The sequence below is a fragment of the Barbus barbus genome, assembly GCF_936440315.1.
Source record: "Barbus barbus genome assembly, chromosome: 3".
Classification (NCBI taxonomy): domain Eukaryota; kingdom Metazoa; phylum Chordata; class Actinopteri; order Cypriniformes; family Cyprinidae; genus Barbus; species Barbus barbus.
The window spans coordinates 13,906,161-13,926,590 of NC_136731.1; the positions used below are offsets into that span (position 1 = coordinate 13,906,161).

General features: G+C 35.4%; 1 protein-coding gene across 1 annotated transcript in view; it reads right to left on the reverse strand.

Moving 5' to 3' along the window:
- Window positions 1-1,163: 1,163 nt before the first annotated feature.
- Window positions 1,164-20,430, reverse strand: part of LOC306846361 (alpha-1,6-mannosylglycoprotein 6-beta-N-acetylglucosaminyltransferase B-like) — a gene marked incomplete at both ends in the record, with an annotated part of 128,308 nt that continues 109,041 nt past the window's right edge. The window contains 8 exons of the mRNA XM_079379684.1: window positions 1,164-1,362; window positions 1,990-2,261; window positions 5,533-5,607; window positions 6,711-6,827; window positions 7,502-7,648; window positions 8,394-8,549; window positions 13,677-13,807; window positions 18,089-18,222. Of these exons, the coding sequence (XP_079235810.1) occupies window positions 1,164-1,362; window positions 1,990-2,261; window positions 5,533-5,607; window positions 6,711-6,827; window positions 7,502-7,648; window positions 8,394-8,549; window positions 13,677-13,807; window positions 18,089-18,222 (1,231 nt within the window). The remainder of the gene's footprint in view (window positions 1,363-1,989; window positions 2,262-5,532; window positions 5,608-6,710; window positions 6,828-7,501; window positions 7,649-8,393; window positions 8,550-13,676; window positions 13,808-18,088; window positions 18,223-20,430) is intronic.

Sequence of the window (20,430 nt, forward strand, 5' to 3'; positions counted from 1 at the left end):
ACAAACCACTGCACACTCAGTTCTTTGTTGTGTGATTCAGTTGCTTCTAAATATTTCACCGGTTGTGTCAATCACAGCCTACACAACTCTGAAACAAATACTAAACTTTAAACCTAATCTAAAGCCTAAACGTTAACCTCAGTTTAGTGCTGGCAGTACATCTGGATAGATAGCAGCACTGTTTGTCACAATCAGATCCATGAGTTTTCTCAACTCTGAACTGAATCCATTAGATCTGAATTCTCTTTAGAGATGGATGTGTGATTTAGTTTGCCGATTAATAAGGGTTTGAGTTTAACCAGTTTGCGATAAAACAAACAAACAAAAAATCCTGGTATGTGACAGCCACTTCTTACAATCCAATCAGATCCTTATGGATGGAATCGCATCTCATCCTACTCATCTGTGAATCTCCTATTTGAACAAATCATAATCCCATTTGCTAAGATCTCCTATTCTCCTAAATATAACACATTAAAATGGGTTGTGTGTAGAGCGCTGCAATGATGATGTGTTTTTGTAGGCCAACCTGAAAGGTTGCATCATCTTGATTGAAAATTACAAGTGGGTATGATGTATTTTATTTTGTAGAATAAAACATGAAAGTATCTTGAGTTTGTGTTAAACACAGATCTTTATCAGGCATTTAACGCAAAAACGTTTAAAAAAAACATTGACTTCCGGATGGAATTGCTGAGATGTTTCTGGGTTCTGGCCTACAAAAATATGTCATCCCTGCAGCACTCTATAATCTTTCATGTTGACTTTAAAATTCATGTACAGTTCTGGCACTTTCAGCATTCCCAAAGCTACAGCTTCTAGTGTCTCACCTGCACCACAAGGGAGCTCCAAACTCAAAACCGTATTTTGCATTTTTCTTTCTGCTCACGTTGTCCACTCTTGAAACCGCCACCAGCCGAGCTCTTTCAGATGGACTCCATAGATGGTGAACCTCATAACATCAGGTTTCCATCTCGCTTACCATCACTAGCTCACATGGAGGTAAAGTTTAGCTTTGGATCAAAGTAACCAAGAGTGAGGACACTTCTCATCGACCTCAGTCCAACAATTCCCACGAACCTGTTGCGTTCTGGGGACAGGTTTGACTGTCCAGGACTTGCCTCAGTTTACCACAGACATCTGAGGAGGTCTCTGGTGAAAGCTCAAAGGCAGTCCCTGCATAGCGCCACCTGGCTGTGGAGGTAGTCTCTGCACGGACAAAGCCGCTGGTGTTTGGCGCTGACTCCAGCGCAACTGAACAGCAGCGGCTCCTTTTGCTGGAAACACTCTCTCCTGTCCACATGTACGGCTGGAAACACATGGTTCTTCTCCGCTTCTAAGGACTCACACTGAGCCTTAAGCCTGAAAACACACACATTCACACGATTTATCTGTTTCAAAGAACCGCAGATGAGAAAAGGGGAAAAAATGCAATCCAGCACAGTGAATAGAGTACAATGACTGCTCATTTTTACAGCGGTCTTGGTTACATAAATATTTTTTTCATTCATTTTCTTCATAGGGATTGAAGATCTGTCAGCTGTAAACCAAACCATCTGTGAGATGAACAAAAGATTACAAGCTTTGATTTGAAGCAAAAAAGTGCATGCAAAATGACAAAAGCACAATGTTTGCTCGGCCAATTTACAAAAGTATCTGTCAAAATCTACCAACAGACAAATTCATAATTGATGCATGATTCATTTCTGTTGAATAACTCATATTAACTAACCACATATCAACTGTAAATTTAATTTAATACCATGTATTATACTGTGTTATACTTTTTAAAGGTGTACATATGAATACGTTTATTACAATGTTAAACAAGGATTACATTGTGCATTACAGGATTTACATAAAGTGCCCCCCCCCCAACAAATAACTGTCATAACTGCATATTAACTGCAATAATGGTTGCACAATGAACAAATAAATAAATAAAATGACAAAAATGTGCATAATCCAGAAATGTTGTTTGTCTCTTACCCATTGAAGGCCTCCATATTGTTGATGAAAGGAAAGTAAGCTGGCTCGCAGATTAGACCGGCATCCTGGCAGGTTTTCACACAGGACGAGGCCTCTGGAGACAGGAAGACCCGGAGGGCGCTGAGGGGCGGCCAGCAGGCCGGAGCAGTGATGTTGGGAGCCCAGATTAAAGCTGTCGAGTTGGGCAGCTGGAGGAAAGGACTGGGTGGATTCCCAGGCCATGATCTAGATTCATTGGCTGTAGGGAATGGACTGCTGTTGTGACAAAAATCCTGCAAAAAAAACATTATTACTGAAAACATCTTTATAAGAGAGCCTTATAATAACTTGTCATTGATAGAGAATTTAAATAACGTAAACTGCTATTTTACAACAATTTTGACATTCTATCAGAATTTAAAGTCAAAACGGTTTTGCCAAAATAATAACAATATAAGTAAAAAAAAAAAAAAAAGAACTCAAAGCTATGGCAAGCCGTTTTGACTTTTATTCATTCTCAGGATATGAATTCTTGATATCAACAATTCAATTTTTACTAGTTAAAATGTTAATTCTTGATTTCAGGAATTCGATTTCTAGTAGTAACAATGGCTATTTTTGATATCAGCAATTACATTTCCACTCGTAGAAATTCAATTCTTGATATCAAGAATTTATGTCATAGTAATGGCAATAGGCAAGCCTTTTTGACTTTTATTCATTCGCAGGAAATTAATTCTTGATATCAACAATTCAATTTTTACTAGTTAAAATGTTCATTCTTGATATCAGGAATTAGATTTCTACTAGTAACAATGGCTATTTTTGATATCAGCAATTACATTTCCACTAGTAACAATGTTCATTTCTGATATCAATAATTAAATTGATATCAATAATTAAAGGATTAGTTCACTTTAAAAAAAAAAAATTGCTGATAATTTACTCACCCCCATGTCATGCAAGATGTCCATGTCTTTTCCACGTAATTGCGTATTACGTGACGTCACGAACGCGCATCACAGAACAGAGCAAGGCGAGCATTTGTGCTTATAAAACTTAAACTTTTTAATTTATTTTTGAAATGACCGATCGTTTCGCTAGATGAGACCCTTATTCATCGTCTGGTATCGTTTAAAGCCCTTTGAAGCTGCACTGAAACTGTCATTTGGACCTTGAACCGTTTGGGTCCCAATGAAGTCCATTATATTGAGAAATGTTTTCATCAAAAACCTTAATTTCTTTTCGACTGAAGAAAGAAAGACATGGACATCTTGGATGACATGGGGGTGAGTAAATTATCAGCAAAAGTTTTTTTTAAAAGTGAACTAATCCTTTAAGTTGATATCAGAAATTACCCTCCCAATTGTTGATATCAGAAATAAATTTTCAGATGTCAGAAATGAACATTGACAATTAAATTGCTGATATCAAGAATTAAATTGTTGATATCAACAATAGACATTTTTACTAGTAAGAATTGTATTTCTGATATGTGAAATTGGAATTTCAACTAGTAAGAAATTAATTCTTGATATCAACAATTGATTTTGAATGGCAGCCTATGGTGACATTTAACTAGTGAAAATACAATTACAGATATCAACAATTTAATTCTTGATATCAACAATTAGCATTTTAACTAGTGAAAATTGAATTGTTGATATCAAGAATTAACATTGTTACTAGTAAAAACTGAATTGTTGATATCTGAAAAGGAATAAAAGTCAAAACGGCTTGCCATACCAAAGCTTCCCCCACACTATCACTTTAGTCGGAATAAATTCTCACAAAAGCATGTTTAAGTCAAATGAAAGACACAAAGAAACCGAAAATGAGGCCTATTTTTAGGACCATTAACAATTGTACTGTGACATTTTCTTAATAATTAACATTAAAATGTAATTTTTGTGGGTTTCTTTTTAATTAATAGTGCATTATATAAACCAAACTTTAACATGCATTGGTGTAGGCATTAATATAGTTATCATTATGGATCACATAAAAAAAAAATCACAATTTTTTAACCACTTTCCCTTTTAATTAACTCTAAAAAATGAATACTCCCAAGGGTCTTCTTTAAAAGAGACACAATTATGCCTGTAATTCAAAGGAGTCATTTTAGTTTCTGGATGTTATTTTCAAGTTTGAGCTCAAAAAGTGTTGAAGGTGTGGAGCAAAGCATTCAGCGTTGTTCAAGTTCTCAAAAGTGTGCGTTTCACTTTATGTGCTCACATCAAATCCCAGAGGCAACTGACTAGCAAGCTCAGCATATCCATAGTTCACATCATAGGCAAAAATATGCTTACGCTTATTCTCTTACATTTTTGTGTGCATGTGTGTGTAACACAGATCATAGACTTGCACCGCTCTCAATTCATACACTATCTGCCCTAAATATTATATGGCATAAAGAGAAGTGTGTCCCAAATCATAAAAAAATGATAATATTAAATGTTCCTGCATGACAGTGTTGCCAGGGTGGCACTTTTCCCAAACAATTAAGCTATTTTGAAAATGCAGATTTGTCTCTTTTTTTGGGGGCTACTTATATAATGTACCACATCTGCCAAAAACATTATCTGTTAACTATAGGAAAATTAAAATACATTCTTTTACTAATGTGTGTTGATCCTTGGAGTGAATAACAATCGAGAAGTTACGTGAGTTTCACCCACTCAGGGAATTTTAAGTCAGGTTAATTGAGATTGACATTGTAAATTAATTGCACATTGAAGCTTGTGTGCAGACAAAACAAGAGAATGTGAAAATTAAAGAGTATGTAGGCTATTAATAATGATCTTGACTGAGATCAGAAAATAGTTTTTCATTTCTTGTATTAAGATGTGTGCAATCTACAGTACAGTATTATAAAAGAATTGGGGGAAGTGCACTCACACTTAGGCAAAAAATTCAAATTAGATAAAAAAAAATAATAATCTGCTAAATCTATAATCTGCTAAAAGCTTCTTTAAGGCATAAAATACTGTATATTACGATGTTCTTTAAAATGAGCTTTAAAAAAGCTGCTTTAAAATTATGTGCATTGTGAAAAGCGCTTGACTTTTATGGATGGCCATATCAGTTTATCACATAGTGACAGACATATTTGAAACATTTATTTTATGGGAATCCTGCAGCTGTCAATGTAATAGGACAGAATATAAAAGGGATAGTTTTCATTCCCTTTGAGTGAGTTTTGAGTTGACTTTAGGCTGGAATTTTACCTGGGACCTGGCAACCCTGCTGAATGATACACTTTTCCCAGTGTGTATCTGTGCATGTTTTTGGGCTCTTTTTGTGCCATTTTCTCATGATTTCATGATTCTGTGGTTCCAGAGTGATTTGTCACATGGCATTTTTGGCTTGTGTGATTGGCTCAAAAATAGACCAGAACTGATAATCCATTAGCAAAGATGACAGAATTCAAATTGTGTATTTCTGGAGGTTGTTAGCAAATGACATTAAGGCAAATGGAAAATTTAATGGATCAATTTCTCCCGAACTATTTCTGGTTGTTTATATTTGTTCTTCAATAGTATTGTGCCCGAAATGCCCACATACCTGGTGTTGAATGTAAGCGTTCACTCTCTCCAGCATGCCCTCACAAGTGTACTCATATGGTATAAAGGGCTCCACCTGTGCAAACGGACAAATAACAAAAGACAGACAGAAACTTGAGACATTTCTGCAAGAAACTTCAATTTACTTCATTTTTGTTTTCTTTCTTTCTTTGCTTAAACAAACAGGAAGAATGCTCTAAGAAATCTTGTCTTTTGAAGTCATACGATCAACGTTGGTATGGATGGGAAATCTTCTCCAATGCAACTTTTAGATATTCTTCATCAAGTCAAATTCAACGTGTCAAAGAAAGAAATTTTTAATTAAATAAAAAAAAAAACATGGAATAATGTGAGCATGAGTAAATCAAGAAACAATACATTTGTAGGTGAACTATTCCTTGATGGAATAGACAAATGTACCTGCCATTAGTTAGGAAATTGGCAACATTTGGTATTACTTCCATGTTTTTATTTTTTATACTTGGCCCAAAATATTGTCTTGCCAACTATATAATGTACTTTTCCCAATTATTATTATTATTATTTTTTTTAAGCAACACATAACAAATTATCTTTCCAGCAGGTCTTTTGAGGAAGCTAACATATTACTACTCTGTAAACAAAGTGCTAATAATATGATTTTGTTTGCTGCTGACCATTTTAGAAGCACTGACAAAGAATTTGATGACAAGTCAAGATGAGACTTGCTGATATTTTGTGCATCTCTACAACTGAAAGCCTTTGCTCTCTACAGTAAAAAAACAAAAAAAACAAAACATGTTTCTGTCTTTGTTTACTTACCCTATTTTTGACTGTTGATGAAAAAAAAAAAAAAAATTCATAGCGAATTTTCAAATTTTGAAAGGTACTGTATGTGTTCCCATAACAACGGGACATCTCTGTCTAAACCAACTCAAAAACACTGCATGGCACTTCATGGTGTTTAATTGGCACTCATAAAAGATTTATACAATAAAAGTTGAAAGCATCTCCAACTCTTTCTCCTCCAACAATTAGACATTTCTGGATGTCTGTATACATTGCAATCAATCAATCAATCAATCAATCAATCAATCAATCAATCAATCAACATGGACATTCTACATATCTATATATAGCCATGCAACCACCTGTGTTACACAGACTGTAACAGAACTGTAAAAAAGAAAACTGGTTTACCTTCTCTTTGAGAATATCTTGAACAGCTGTCTCGAATTCTTGAGAGTTGTTGAAGTCTACTGTTATGACGTGGGGTTTGCCGATATACTGTTCAGTGTACGGGTGCTGAGATGACACCTGATGAGAAGAAGAAAACATGAGTGCTATCTATCATGAGTGCACTACACCAATTCTTCAGCTCAAGTTCATTTTCACAGTTCACAGCTTTGAAGATCTGAAAAGCAGGATTATATGAACAGCAGAATTGTGTCATTCAGAAGTGAATTGAGATTGCCTTTTAAATTTTAATACAATTCCCCTTGAACTGAGGTGGCAAATATATGCATATTATATTATGCGTAGTTTGAATTTAAATTTGGCAGTAGAATTAAAAAGGAATACATTTCAGAAATTCTCACATTGGGCTGTTTTTAGAAACATTTCTTTGAAATGCTTTAGAAAGTATAATATACAGTATATAAGTATAACATACAGAAACAAATTCGGACTTTTTCCTCATGATTACCTTTTTTTCTGTTGGCGGAAATATGATTCCGTAGGTTGTATAGATGGCTATTTTACATGCTTTAGGAGTACGAAACTTTTAGTTTGGAGAAACGTGTCCAGAAATAAATATCAGGAATAAACACTCACTTAAAAAAAAATCAAGATAATAATATAATACAATTATAAAATAAATAAAATTAAAAAAAGTTGGACTAATTAATGTTCTTTGACTTTCTTAGATTTTTTTCTGGCATAATGGCCACTCCTTGAATTGATGACGGATATAGTGAGCAGACCACGCTTACCTCTCTGGATGTGGGCTTCCCTCTGAAGAACTCATGGTTGAGGGAGCTGCGAGGGGGGCTGAACATTGGCTGCAGGAACACACAGCCATTGGCTATGGCCTCTAAAGGGGCGGGACCTTCATAGGGAAAGCCAAACCCCAAGAAGAGCTGAGAGAAAATTGATGTGTAGGACTGTTAGGGTTGTTAATTGATTACAAGTTTAATCAAACTGCTACATATTATCATTAATCAAAACACTGCTTAATAGCATGTATGAATATTTGATGAGGAAAGTATAAGTGTACATACAGTAATTGCTCTATTGGTAGAAACATCTCTTAAAGTGGAATTTGCATAAAGGCTATCTTTTTAACACATTATTTTATTAAATATTAAAAAATATATATTTACTAAATGTATATTTTATCAGTCCTAGTGCTGGGTAGTAACTGATTACATGTAATCTGGATTATGTAATCAGATCCCAAAAATTAAGTAATTGCAATTTGATAATATGCTCATAATCAAGTTACTTCTTTATGGATTACATGATTAGATATTATTCACACGTCAAACTAACTGCATTTGTGTGGCAAAGTTATAGTTTTATGAATTATGTGTACTAAATGTGCTTTTGTAATACCTTTTTAGACTGTTAATGTGCATTTGTAATGCCAAAATTGCCTGTTCATAATTAAACACCATTGTGCAAACATATCTAAGTCTACATCTGTATCACTGGGAAAAATTCCCCTTGTATTTGCATGTATAATTTTGCAATCCACACCGTTGAACAAAAGCACCACTCAATCCTTTAGACCATGTATAAAACGAGTAATTACGCAAGTTACTAAACACAAAGTAATTTAAACTGTATTATCGCTTAGATGTGAAAGACCCTCATGCTAAGTACCTTAGCCTTCCTCAGAAGCTGCTGAAGCTCCTGTTGGGGCAGTAAACCGTGGTTTCTGACAAATGCGGGCACCTCTGGGGGCCGCTGGGCCTCATAGTAAACTGTCCCGTGGATGTCCATGTAACGGTGTAAGATGGTCAGCAGCTTCTCCTTACCCTGCAGGAGCATAGAAAGCAAGAAGCAGATGAGAAAGACTAGTGTGTTTCTTGATGTCTCCTACTTCTGAGTCCCATATTTGTCCCTATTTATGAGGTTTTACTATTACTATGTCATAATGCAGTTCAAATGATTTTGGAAAAAAAAAAACAACAACAACAAAAAAATAAAGGTCCTAAAGCAGCATATTGAGGTGCAAAATATGTGCATTGCATCCAATTGTTGCTTTATCACTGTTTAAATATTGTTCTGCCACAGATAATTATGGGAAATGTAGTTCAGTCACACAACTCTGTCGACTTTTCTCAAACGGCTAAATGAATAATGTTTTCTAGCATGCATTTTAGTTGTTTTTAATCAGCAGTACACACAATGTATACAAATGATGCATTAAAGAGTGGATAGTTTTTTTGTCTGACTCTAGATCAGCACAATGGACAGCGCATACACAAACGCACAGGCTACAGATGAGAGCTGTGAAACTCACTCACTGCTGCGTACAATTACAACGCAACAGCAGAACCACTACAGTTTTCTATTAGTATTTCGGGAAAAGTGTTTAACGCTTTTACCTTTGACAAAAACAAAGAGCCTGATCTGATGTAGCCAGAACCCGTCGCAGCAATACTTCACTCCTGTTTTTGTGTGTACATATGCATGTGCGTTTTTGCATTGTTTCTGTGCATATTTGACCACAGTAGCGGCACAATTTATAATGAAAAAACTCAATAAATGGTAGTGACTTGCAGAGTATTTACATATTGAATTCCAATGACATCCAAACCAGAAAAAAAATAACATTCACCACATAGTTTTATTCATGTAAAAGAGTCCATTCTGGCTCACAAGATGATTCAAAGAAAAATATTAAAAGTCAAAATTCCAAAACACATCAGCATTCGTTTATTATGCTGGCAAGATATATTGATTTGAAAGTAATACATCTTATAGCTCACATCTTTAATTACTCATGACTAAAGTCAATTTCCCAATCGTCTCCACTCGGAGATTATTACATTTCATACATTAATACGGATTGGATGCTGTCAGAGTTTGACTGAGAATCATGTAATTAAAATGAGCACCTCTCAGCTTTCAGGTGAATGAAATATATATTTTGTTTTACTTTATAATTAACTGGTTATTAACCCAGCATAAAGCTTATTCTGGACATTTAGATTTCCCATTTTTGTATGCATTTAACCAAAAAAACAACAACAAAAAACAGCTAATAAGGTGGCAGTTTGTTTTTTTGCCCATAAGTTTGACATCCCTATTTTTGATGTTTCTATTTTCACCTCATCACACACCATGTTCTCTGGAAAATAATGAAAGTTCTCCAATATGTGCAGTAAAAGAGGGGTATGAATTATTTACTTATTTAAATCATTACCTCTTTAATAATTCATACATCTCCTCAGGCAAGTGTTACACCTAATTTCTTATATCACACCATTAAGAGTTTTGGAGGCAAGCGCCTCCTCTTGAGAATACAAACACATTTGGCTCTTTTCCTTGCACAGCAAAAGAACCGCTGCTTGTTCTCTTTGCTCTCTCATGCATGCTTTAACAAATGGCATACTGTAGTTCTTAAAACAAAGTGACTGCAACAGTTCAAAGTTTACCTTCTGGACATTTATGACTGAATTATTCTTGCGTGAACCAAAATTGCTTCTCCTCTTAGCTGTAATGAACGTGCGGTTGAAGAATAAGCGTAACAGGCGACGTGCTGTTTCAAACAACGGAGTGACATTCAAAAAATCAATGTAGGGCCTCGTTAAGGTTCGCACTAAAGATTTCTGTCTGTCTTTGGAAAAGCAGCACTAGCTTAATGACATCTCTATATCGATCTCAGGAAGCAAACATTAGTTAAACAGCACTGAGGATGAAACATCATTATAGAAATCTGGAACAATTGATCAATCTAAATTAAACAAATCAAAGCTTATTTGTGAGTCAGCAAGTTCATTTATAAGAAACTCGTTGACTTAAATGATTCATTCCAATGCTGCTTCCAGAATCTAAATTTAATCTTCTTAAAAAAATAAATAAATAAACGATGCATTTTGCTTGTGCAGGCATACTACAAAGTTTGCAATGTAGAACTAGCTCCCCAGTTTATCCATTTATTGACACTGAGCTGCAAAACTGCTCATTAGTGCTTACAAAGTTATTCAAAACCTCTAGTCCTAAGTATTAAACTTCAGTGTGTAGCACATGCCACACTGCCGATTCCCCAAATCCTGCAATTTGAGTGATCAGACAATTTTTGGCTTGTGTACGATAAACTGGATGAACAAATCCCATAGATTTGCATTGAAGAAGGGATCTGAGCCCAGAATATAATAGAGTCTTGGGGGTGTGCTTTTCCGACTCTTTTTGGCAGAAGGAGGATTACCAGCTTTAGCAGAAGAAAATAAAAGAGATTCACTTTCTTTTATAGGAAAATAAAGGACACTCTCCCTTTCTTGACACATAATATATTAGTTTTTTTTTAACTGTTTCCTTTTTCAAAACGGTCTCTTTTTTTTTAAAACTTCACACACAAATCTAAGAATTGCACACACAAATGCCTCACATCTCTTGCAAAATGAAGCACTGCATTCACAAACAGATCTCAAAAGCAAACATTTGCAAACACCTTTGCCATAATATTAATTCCTTTTTACATAGAGCACTGTGTGCTTTGTTTTGCAAAAAGTAGATTAGAATTAGTGTATGGTTTTGCAGATTTGGTGTCAGGTTTCATAAATTGTGTGACAAGTTAAATAAATTAAATCGATCAAAGATGACAGAAAAGACATTTACAATGAATCATAAAACAAATAAAAAATAAAAAAATATTTTCAACATTGACATATTTAAGAAATATTTCTCAAGATTTTTAAATCGTGTAACACTGAATAATGGAATAATACATTAAAATATTGTATAATATATTAAAATGTAAAAACAATATTCAGAATATTACTCTATTTACTGTACAAATAGATGCAGTCTTTTGCAAAATAGTGTGAATACTTAAAGATAAACAGACTCACACTCATATTTTAGATATTTTAGTAAGTAATAGTTGCATTCCCATAACTTGATTTCTGACTTATTTTAGTGCAAGATGTAACATTATAACATTCTAAAAACAGCCCAATGTGAGAATTTCTGAATTGTATTCCTTTTTAATTCTACTGCTAAATTTAAATTCAAACTACGCATAATATAATATGCATATATTTGCCACCTCAGTTCAAGGGGAATTGTATTAAAATTTAAAAGGCAATCTCAAAAACATATTAAACATAGCATAACATAACTTGATTGATTTTGTATTTCTCATATGAGAAATACAAAATCAATCAAGTTATGTTATGCTATGCTATGTTTAACCCACAGTTTTACCAAGAGGAATTCTGGACCAGTGAGTTGCACCTCACAATTTTGGCTTGTTGTGACAAAATGGAATAATATGTATGTATGCATGCATGTATGTATTTGTTTATTTATTATTTGCTGCTTTATTATATGTGACCCTGAACCCAAAAAACAGTCTTAAGTCCCAGTCTTAAGTATATTTATAGAAATAGCCAAACATACATTGTATGGGTCAAAATTATTTTATTTTTTTATGCCAAAAATCATTAGGGCATTAAGATATTTTGATATTTTGTAAATTTCCTACCGCAAATATATCAAAACCTAATTTTTGATTAGTAATATGCATTGCTAAGAACTTCATTTGAACAACTTTAAAGGTGATTTTCTCAGTATTTAATTTTTTTTGCACTCTCAGATTCCAGATTTTCAAATAGTCCGCCAAATATCGTCCTGTCCTAACAAACCATACATCAATGGAAAACTTATTTATTTGGCTTTCAGATGATGTATAAATCTCAATTTCGAAAAATTGACCCTTACAACTGGTTTTGTGGTCCAGAGTCACAAATAGAATGTGGTCTTTAATTGCCCTTTACATATTTAAGGTATCCACACCTTTTGACCAATGAATTTCCATGACTTCTGTAGTCATTCATGATTTAAAAAATATATAATTTCCTAGAAATTGTTCTCAAAAAAAAAAAAAAAAGTTTTAGAGCTAAACTACTAAAAATTTATATTTACTGTAAGTTACTTTAAGATTTTATTCATTTCCAAGACTTTTCCAAGCCAAGTGGCAAGTCTCTGGTCCTTTCAGGTTTTACAATGACTGTGAGAACCCTTCTCATCCATAAACTGATGAAATGATTGTCACGCTCTGACTTGGAGCTGTAAGTGAGCCAAGACGGTCGACAAGAGACCAAAAAATAAATTAGAAGGGGGAAAACCAGTGGACAAAGGGGCAATGAATGTCTTTCCAATCTCTAAACGTACAGTTGTAACACTGGGCTGAGTGACACATGCACAATGAGAGCGAGTGGGCTGCCATTTGGCCCGGAGGGAACTGTCAGTGTTTAGGGATTCCACAGCGCAGATAGCTTTTAAATGGCAACCTGTCAAACAAAACATACACGACAATGCACACCTCAAGCAGCACAGAGACACAATAACACAGTGCTGAAGAACACAGCGTTAAAAATGGCAGTAAAAACATTCAGGTTAAATGTGGAGACTTCATTCTTCAAAGACCCTGAGCTTTTCGCGCCTCCCGAGGTACATTTTACTCTCATCAAAACCAATCTCTGCTCCCAAACACCCGGCGGTTTGAACACACTTTCTGATTAAAGTCTGCTACTTGTCAAGGTTTATTTATTTATTTATTTTGTTGGAGGATGGGTGGGAGCAGTTTCCTCTGGCGATGTTCACAGCCTGTCTCTCTCGATGCTGCAGAATGTTTGCTTTCATCCTGCTTTGAAGCGTGTTAAAGCAGCCTGATGTTATTTGCTGTCAGCACATTCAAACGCCACTTTACCGCAATCAGTGTGCCCAACAAGCCATGATAGGAGCCAGGCAATCAATCTCTGCATGTTCTGACAGTTACACAGACTGAAAGCAAGTCTACAGCAGCGACCCTGCAGTGTTTTCAAATGCTGAGCAAGGTTGGCGGTACATACTGTAGAAAAGTGTCAAAATTCTGCTAATTCTGCTGTTTCTGTTAACCATTGGGAAAAGCACTGCTTTGACAGGTTTTCTTACCTTCCACATACTGGCCTCTTTGCCGTAAACCACAGCCATGTTGTTGACTTTGTCCCTCTTTATGTTGAATCTTTCAGTCTGGTTTAGTTCCTCGGTCACAAAGCCCATGAAGGAGTTATCAGGAGTGTGTGCTGCGGAGAAAAAAAAAGTAAATACAGTACTTTACAAGATCATTGCAATGCGATCATTAAAAGGGTCATGTGACGTTGATTATTTTGTGTATTTGGTGTAATGCAATGTGTTTACGTGGTTCAAAAAACACATGATTTTCCTCATACTGTACATTATTGTTGCTCCTCTATGCCCCGCCTTTCTGAACCGCATACATTTTTACAAAGCCCATCGTTCTGAGAAGCGAGGCGTGTTCTGAATGGCTAGCTATCCAGTGCGTTGTGATTGGCTGAATACCTCAAGCGTGAGACGGAAATGTTACGCCCCTCACCGCATTGTGATGGCCTTTCCCGGCAAGACAAGACTAAAACAATAAAACCCATTACAAACGAGGCATTTGTTGCATCCAATGGGGACATAATTGCTGATTATAATGACTTATACTGTCTATACTGTAAACATTACCATGTCTGCATTTGTGATCAGAGAAACGACAAACAATCAGCACTACTCTACACTGCTCAAAACTACTGTTTGAATCGTCAGTAGCAGAAATGTACTTACAAGCTGTGAGTCAGAAGCGCCAGACTATCCTTGCAAAGTTGGAATTGCCCCACTTTCTATAAACAACCTTTGTCCAAACCTGCAAGCAAGGCTACTCTCCTGCCAGGTTAAGGAAATAGTCCTCCGTACATTGCGCTGCATGGACTCTAATATTTGGGTTGAACTCTTTTGGAACAATGTTGTAGCTACAACTTCATTTTTAAATACCACTGATTTCTAGTTGTGTCCTCTTTTGCAAGCCCAAACAAAGTAGTTTTGCTTTCACAACAAAACACAGCGTCTCCAGGACATGGTGCCTGTGGCAGAAGCAACATTACAGCAAGAAAATGCCCCTTTTCTTTGTGTAAACATTTGGGCGGTGTTATGAAAATCTCCCCACACCGTGACGTAGACATGTGGGGGTGTGTTTGAATGAGACGTTTTAGGAGGGCATGGACAAGTCTTAACTTTTATAAAGAATATCTCTTTGGTTTTGAGACTTCAGTCTTTGCAACTTCAGGGATCTTATCTATGCATGAACACTCCAAAGAGAAAGGAAAACTTGAAATCGCTTTAAATTAATTGTGAATGTTGCAAAGGGAAGCAGAAATCAGAATCTTTTCATTAATGCACATATCATTTCAGTTTTATTGCTGAATGTAAGGTATGTAAACAGAAGAATTGTGATTCGTATGATTAAAATAAAATGAAACAAACATATAACATCTATACATTTTCAATTTTTGTTTCTTTTAAAATGTTATGCAAAGTAAGAACAAGCAAATGGTGTCAAGTAAATGCTTGTTTTAAACAGTTCATAAACATGAATTTATATAATGCAGTTAAAAACATTGTGATAAACAACAGCATTTACCTAAAATGTTTTTGTTTGTTTGCTCACTCGTGCTTTAGTGCATTCATTCATTCATTCATTCATCCATTCATTCATTCCTTCATTCATTCATTCATTCACAGATCTGGGTAGTAACTGTTCACATGTAATCTGGATTATGTAATCAGATTTTAAAAATCAAATACTCATAATTAGAGTATTTTATAATGCTCATAGTAATCAGATTACAGTTACGTTTATGGATTATATAATTACATTACTAACTACAGTTTTAATCATATGATCTGTAATTAGTAATAAATAATCTACACAGCTCTGTTCATTCATTCATTCAGTATTAATTACACATACACACAACCTATGGATTATTTCCATAACCATTTTAAGATATTTAGCCATTTTTTATATATTTTTAATTTTATATTTAATACATTTTTAATATAATAGCCATTTTTTTATTTAGTTAATTTTTAATTAGATTTAATACAATTAATTGTCTATGGGTGAAGTGTTTAATTTCTCAGAATAATTAAATTTTGATTAATATATAACATTTATACACATTTATAAACACTAGTGCTGTTTGAATGCGATTAATTGCAATTAATCATTTGACAGCACTAATAAACACACAATGTACAGGAAATATTGTGATTTTGTATAAGAAAATCAGTTCTGAAGGCTGCTAAATGTTTGACTGCACTGAACATAGTTCAAGGAAAAAACAGTCTAACAGACTTTTTGAGAAAAAAAAAAAATTACACTAAAGAGACATTTACTGAAAATTTGAATTTCTGTCATTCTGATACAAACTCCAATTCGTCATCCTGTGGGGCGTCCGGCCAATTCAATTCAAATTCACACTCATGAACTAAAAGGAAACAAATTGTTAAATTCTGAATTTGGGCCAACCCTGTGTGGTGTTAATATATTGAAATGAGGAGCAGTGCCTCAGAGTGTGGAGATGCAGATTTGTGCATATGCTGCACAGACACAAACACTCTCCAGCTCTGACAACATCTGCTGCTCTTCTCCTGCTTACAGATGCTCTGCGCCTATAGCATCTGCTACCCAAACACAAAACACTCACCCAGACGTACTCGCTGTTCTTGTTTTCTGTGCTGTCATTACTAAAAGACTTTCATAATGCAGCCTGATAAACGCATTAGAGAAGCTACAAGATACTCAGCCCTTTCATAAAGTAGTTAGCCACAGTACAAGCTACTAATGATAAATAGATGACTAAACTATACTTGGTAGAAACAATAGTTTTGGTAACACTTAATTTTATTCTGTCTTGTTAATGTTACATGTACTTACTATATTAATAAATGTGTAATTATATGCAAATAACAATAAAGCAAACCCTATTCCTAACACTAATCATGTAGTACATAAATGTTGTTAATTAATCAGCACAGTAAAGGTCACTGGCAAACTGAGTCCGAGATTTTCATCGAAAATTTTCGCTGGTTAAAAAATCACGTTGTGTCAATCACGTTTATACACTGCCTCCGAAACTTGGTCTGTCGTAAAAAAAAAACAAAAAAATCAGTTCAGGTTAGATTTTCTGCGTTTTCACATCCGTAGCAAGCATTTTGATAAGAAAGGATGATGAATATGAAAAACAAAACAAAACAAAAAAAACAACGCAAACGAAAATTGCGTACTCAGTGTGCAAGGACCTTTACACAGTACTGAGGGATATTAACTACATATAGTATAGTATAGGATATTAACTACATATAGTAATGGTAACTACATGTACTTACTATATGCTTAGGGATAGGATTAGGGTTTGGTTTAGGGTTACTTGCATGTAATTATGCAATCATATTGCTAATTAATTGTTATTATAACAGCAATGTAACATGTGTAACAAGCACACCTTAAAATAAAGTGTTACCCTCAACACTTAAATGTACAATCACACTATAACATGGACTTCTTAAAATTAAGTGTAACCAAATATTTCGTATCTGTGTTACTATGTAGAACATTATATAGAAATGAATACAGCAGTATTTATCTGGCACAAACACAAAAATAGTGTCACTAAATAATCGAGTAAACATTAATTTAACAACATACCATTTGACATAACTAAGAAAAAAAAAACATTTATTTAAATGTATTTATTTTAATAGTGTCTAACTTCAATAATAGGCCATATTTCCAAACAAAACACCATTTTAAATTACTAAAAACACATTTAATGGATTTAATCCATTGGGATTTGCTAAACAGCAGATATGTTTTACAATATTTCTTTTCCATTCCATCCCTGGATACACCCAAATTCGGAATAAGTCAAATCAAGTCACCTTTATTTTCATAGCCCTTTATACAACAGGGATTGTTTTAAAGCAGCGTCACACTATTAAACAGGTATGCAAAACTATTTATTATTAACTAGACTATTTATTATTAACTATTTGTTTATTTGCATGCATAATACTAGCACATTGGTTGCTTATTAGTACTTATAAAGTGTAATGGAGGCCACCCGGTAAGAGATGCACAAGTAAAGCTCACTCTCCTTATCTCAAGAGGCACACTAGACTGATGCTAGAGGCTGCACTCTTTAGTGTCTTTATTAGTGCGCCCACTTCCCATGCTGGCGACCCACATTCGAGTCCCACTCAGAGTGGAGCTAAGACCCATTAACCCTATCTAATAGCTTAACATAACTACCTCAACAACTACCTTACTTTCTACCAATAAACAGCAAATTAGAAGTTTATTGAGGGAAAACTCTTAGTTAATAGTGAATATGTGTTCCCTAATCTAAAGAGTTACTAAAATTTCAAAAATGAGCCAAAGCCAAATTCTGCTGTAAGGCAGCTCTAACAAGACGATGTGTCATGATGCAGCTCCAGCCAGTAATAAGCAGTCATAGACTTACGGAACATGGTCATATATTGTTTGCAGTTGAGGTTCCAGTAGCCCCAGTTGGTCCTGTATCCATGCAGTGTGGCGTACTCCTCATTATTGTACGCAGGCTCCGTGCCGAAGGTGTCGATCACGCGGATGTGGCACCTAGACAGAAAAACAAAAGTGTTTTTTTTTTTTCCACTGTACCCTCAATTTATTTATTTCATTTTTTTTTTGTGTGTGTGTGTGTGTGTGGTGATGCACAGACCAGTTTATATTCTCACACATTCCATTCTACCAAACTAAACAATGTGCGTCTTGTAAATGTGATTATACAGGTCCTTTTCAAAAAATTAGCATATTGTGATAAAGTTCATTATTTTCTGTAATGTACTGATAAAGATTAGACTTTCATATATTTTAGATTCATTACAACACAACTGAAGTAGTTCAAGCCTTTTATTGTTTTAATATTGATGATTTTGGCATACAGCTCATGAAAACCCAAAATTCCTATCTCAAAAAATTAGCATATCATGAAAAGGTTCTCTAAACGAGCTATTAACCTAATCATCTGAATCAACTAATTAACTCTAAACACCTGCAAAAGATTCCTGAGGCTTTTAAAAACTCCCAGCCTGGTTCATTACTCAAAACCTCAATCATGGGTAAGACTGCCGACCTGACTGCTGTCCAGAAGGCCATCATTGACACCCTCAAGCAAGAGGGTAAGACACAGAAAGAAATTTCTGAACGAATAGGCTGTTCCCAGAGTGCTGTATCAAGGCACCTCAGTGGGAAGTCTGTGGGAAGGAAAAAGTGTGGCAGAAAACGCAGCACAACGAGAAGAGGTGACCGGACCCTGAGGAAGATTGTGGAGAAGGACCGATTCCAGACCTTGGGGGACCTGCGGAAGCAGTGGACTGAGTCTGGAGTAGAAACATCCAGAGCCACCGTGTACAGGCGTATGCAGGAAATGGGCTACAGGTGCCGCATTCCCCAGGTCAAGCCACTTTTGAACCAGAAACAGCGGCAGAAGCGCCTGACCTGGGCTACAGAGAAGCAGCACTGGACTGTTGCTCAGTGGTCCAAAGTACTTTTTTCGGATGAAAGCAAATTTTGCATGTCATTCGGAAATCAAGGTGCCAGAGTCTGGAGGAATACTGGGGAGAGGGAAATGCCAAAATGCCTGAAGTCCAGTGTCAAGTACCCACAGTCAGTGATGCTGGTGTTGGTCCACTGTGTTTTATCAAGGGCAGGGTCAATGCAGCTAGCTATCAGGAGATTTTGGAGCACTTCATGCTTCCATCTGCTGAAAAGCTTTATGGAGATGAAGATTTCATTTTTCAGCACGACCTGGCACCTGCTCACAGTGCCAAAACCACTGGTAAATGGTTTACTAACCATGGTATTACTGTGCTCAATTGGCCTGCCAACTCTCCTGACCTGAACCCCATAGAGAATCTGTGGGATATTGTGAAGAGAAAGTTGAGAGACGCAAGACCCAACACTCTGGATGAGCTTAAGGCCGCTATCGAAGCATCCTGGGCCTCCATAACACCTCAGCAGTGCCACAGGCTGATTGCCTCCATGCCACGCCGCATTGAAGCAGTCATTTCTGCAAAAGGATTCCCGACCAAGTATTGAGTGCATAACTGAACATAATTATTTGAAGGTTGACTTTTTTTGTATTAAAAACACTTTTCTTTTATTGGTCGGATGAAATATGCTAATTTTTTGAGATAGGAATTTTGGGTTTTCATGAGCTGTATGCCAAAATCATCAATATTAAAACAATAAAAGGCTTGAACTACTTCAGTTGTGTTGTAATGAATCTAAAATATATGAAAGTCTAATGTTTATCAGTACATTACAGAAAATAATGAACTTTATCGCAATATTTATTTTTGAAAAGGACCTGTACACATTAGCGGAAAGCTTTCTATTATTTTTTCCATTAAAGACAATAACCTCTGTTGCTTTGTTTTTTCCATGCAACACGTGTGGGGATGTTTTGCTGATTGTTCAAACAGCTCTATATTTTTCATAAAGTGAAAGTGAATGGTAACCAGGGGCTGACAGGCTCCAAAATGAAAAGCACCACAGCGGTAGATCATTTGACTTGTAATGCACAAGTAAAATGGACTACCGCTGTGGTTCTTTTCATTTCCAAGTCTTCTGAGGCCATATGATAGCTTTGTGTGAGGAACACAGTGAAATTTAAGTCATTAAATCTCTCCATTTTAGATATCAATCTCATTAATGGGATTAAATATGCAATGATACATGACTGAATATACAGCAGATATTCTTATCAGTACATATCAGACTACACCTCATGACTCCAAAAATCTGAAACTATTTTAAAATAAC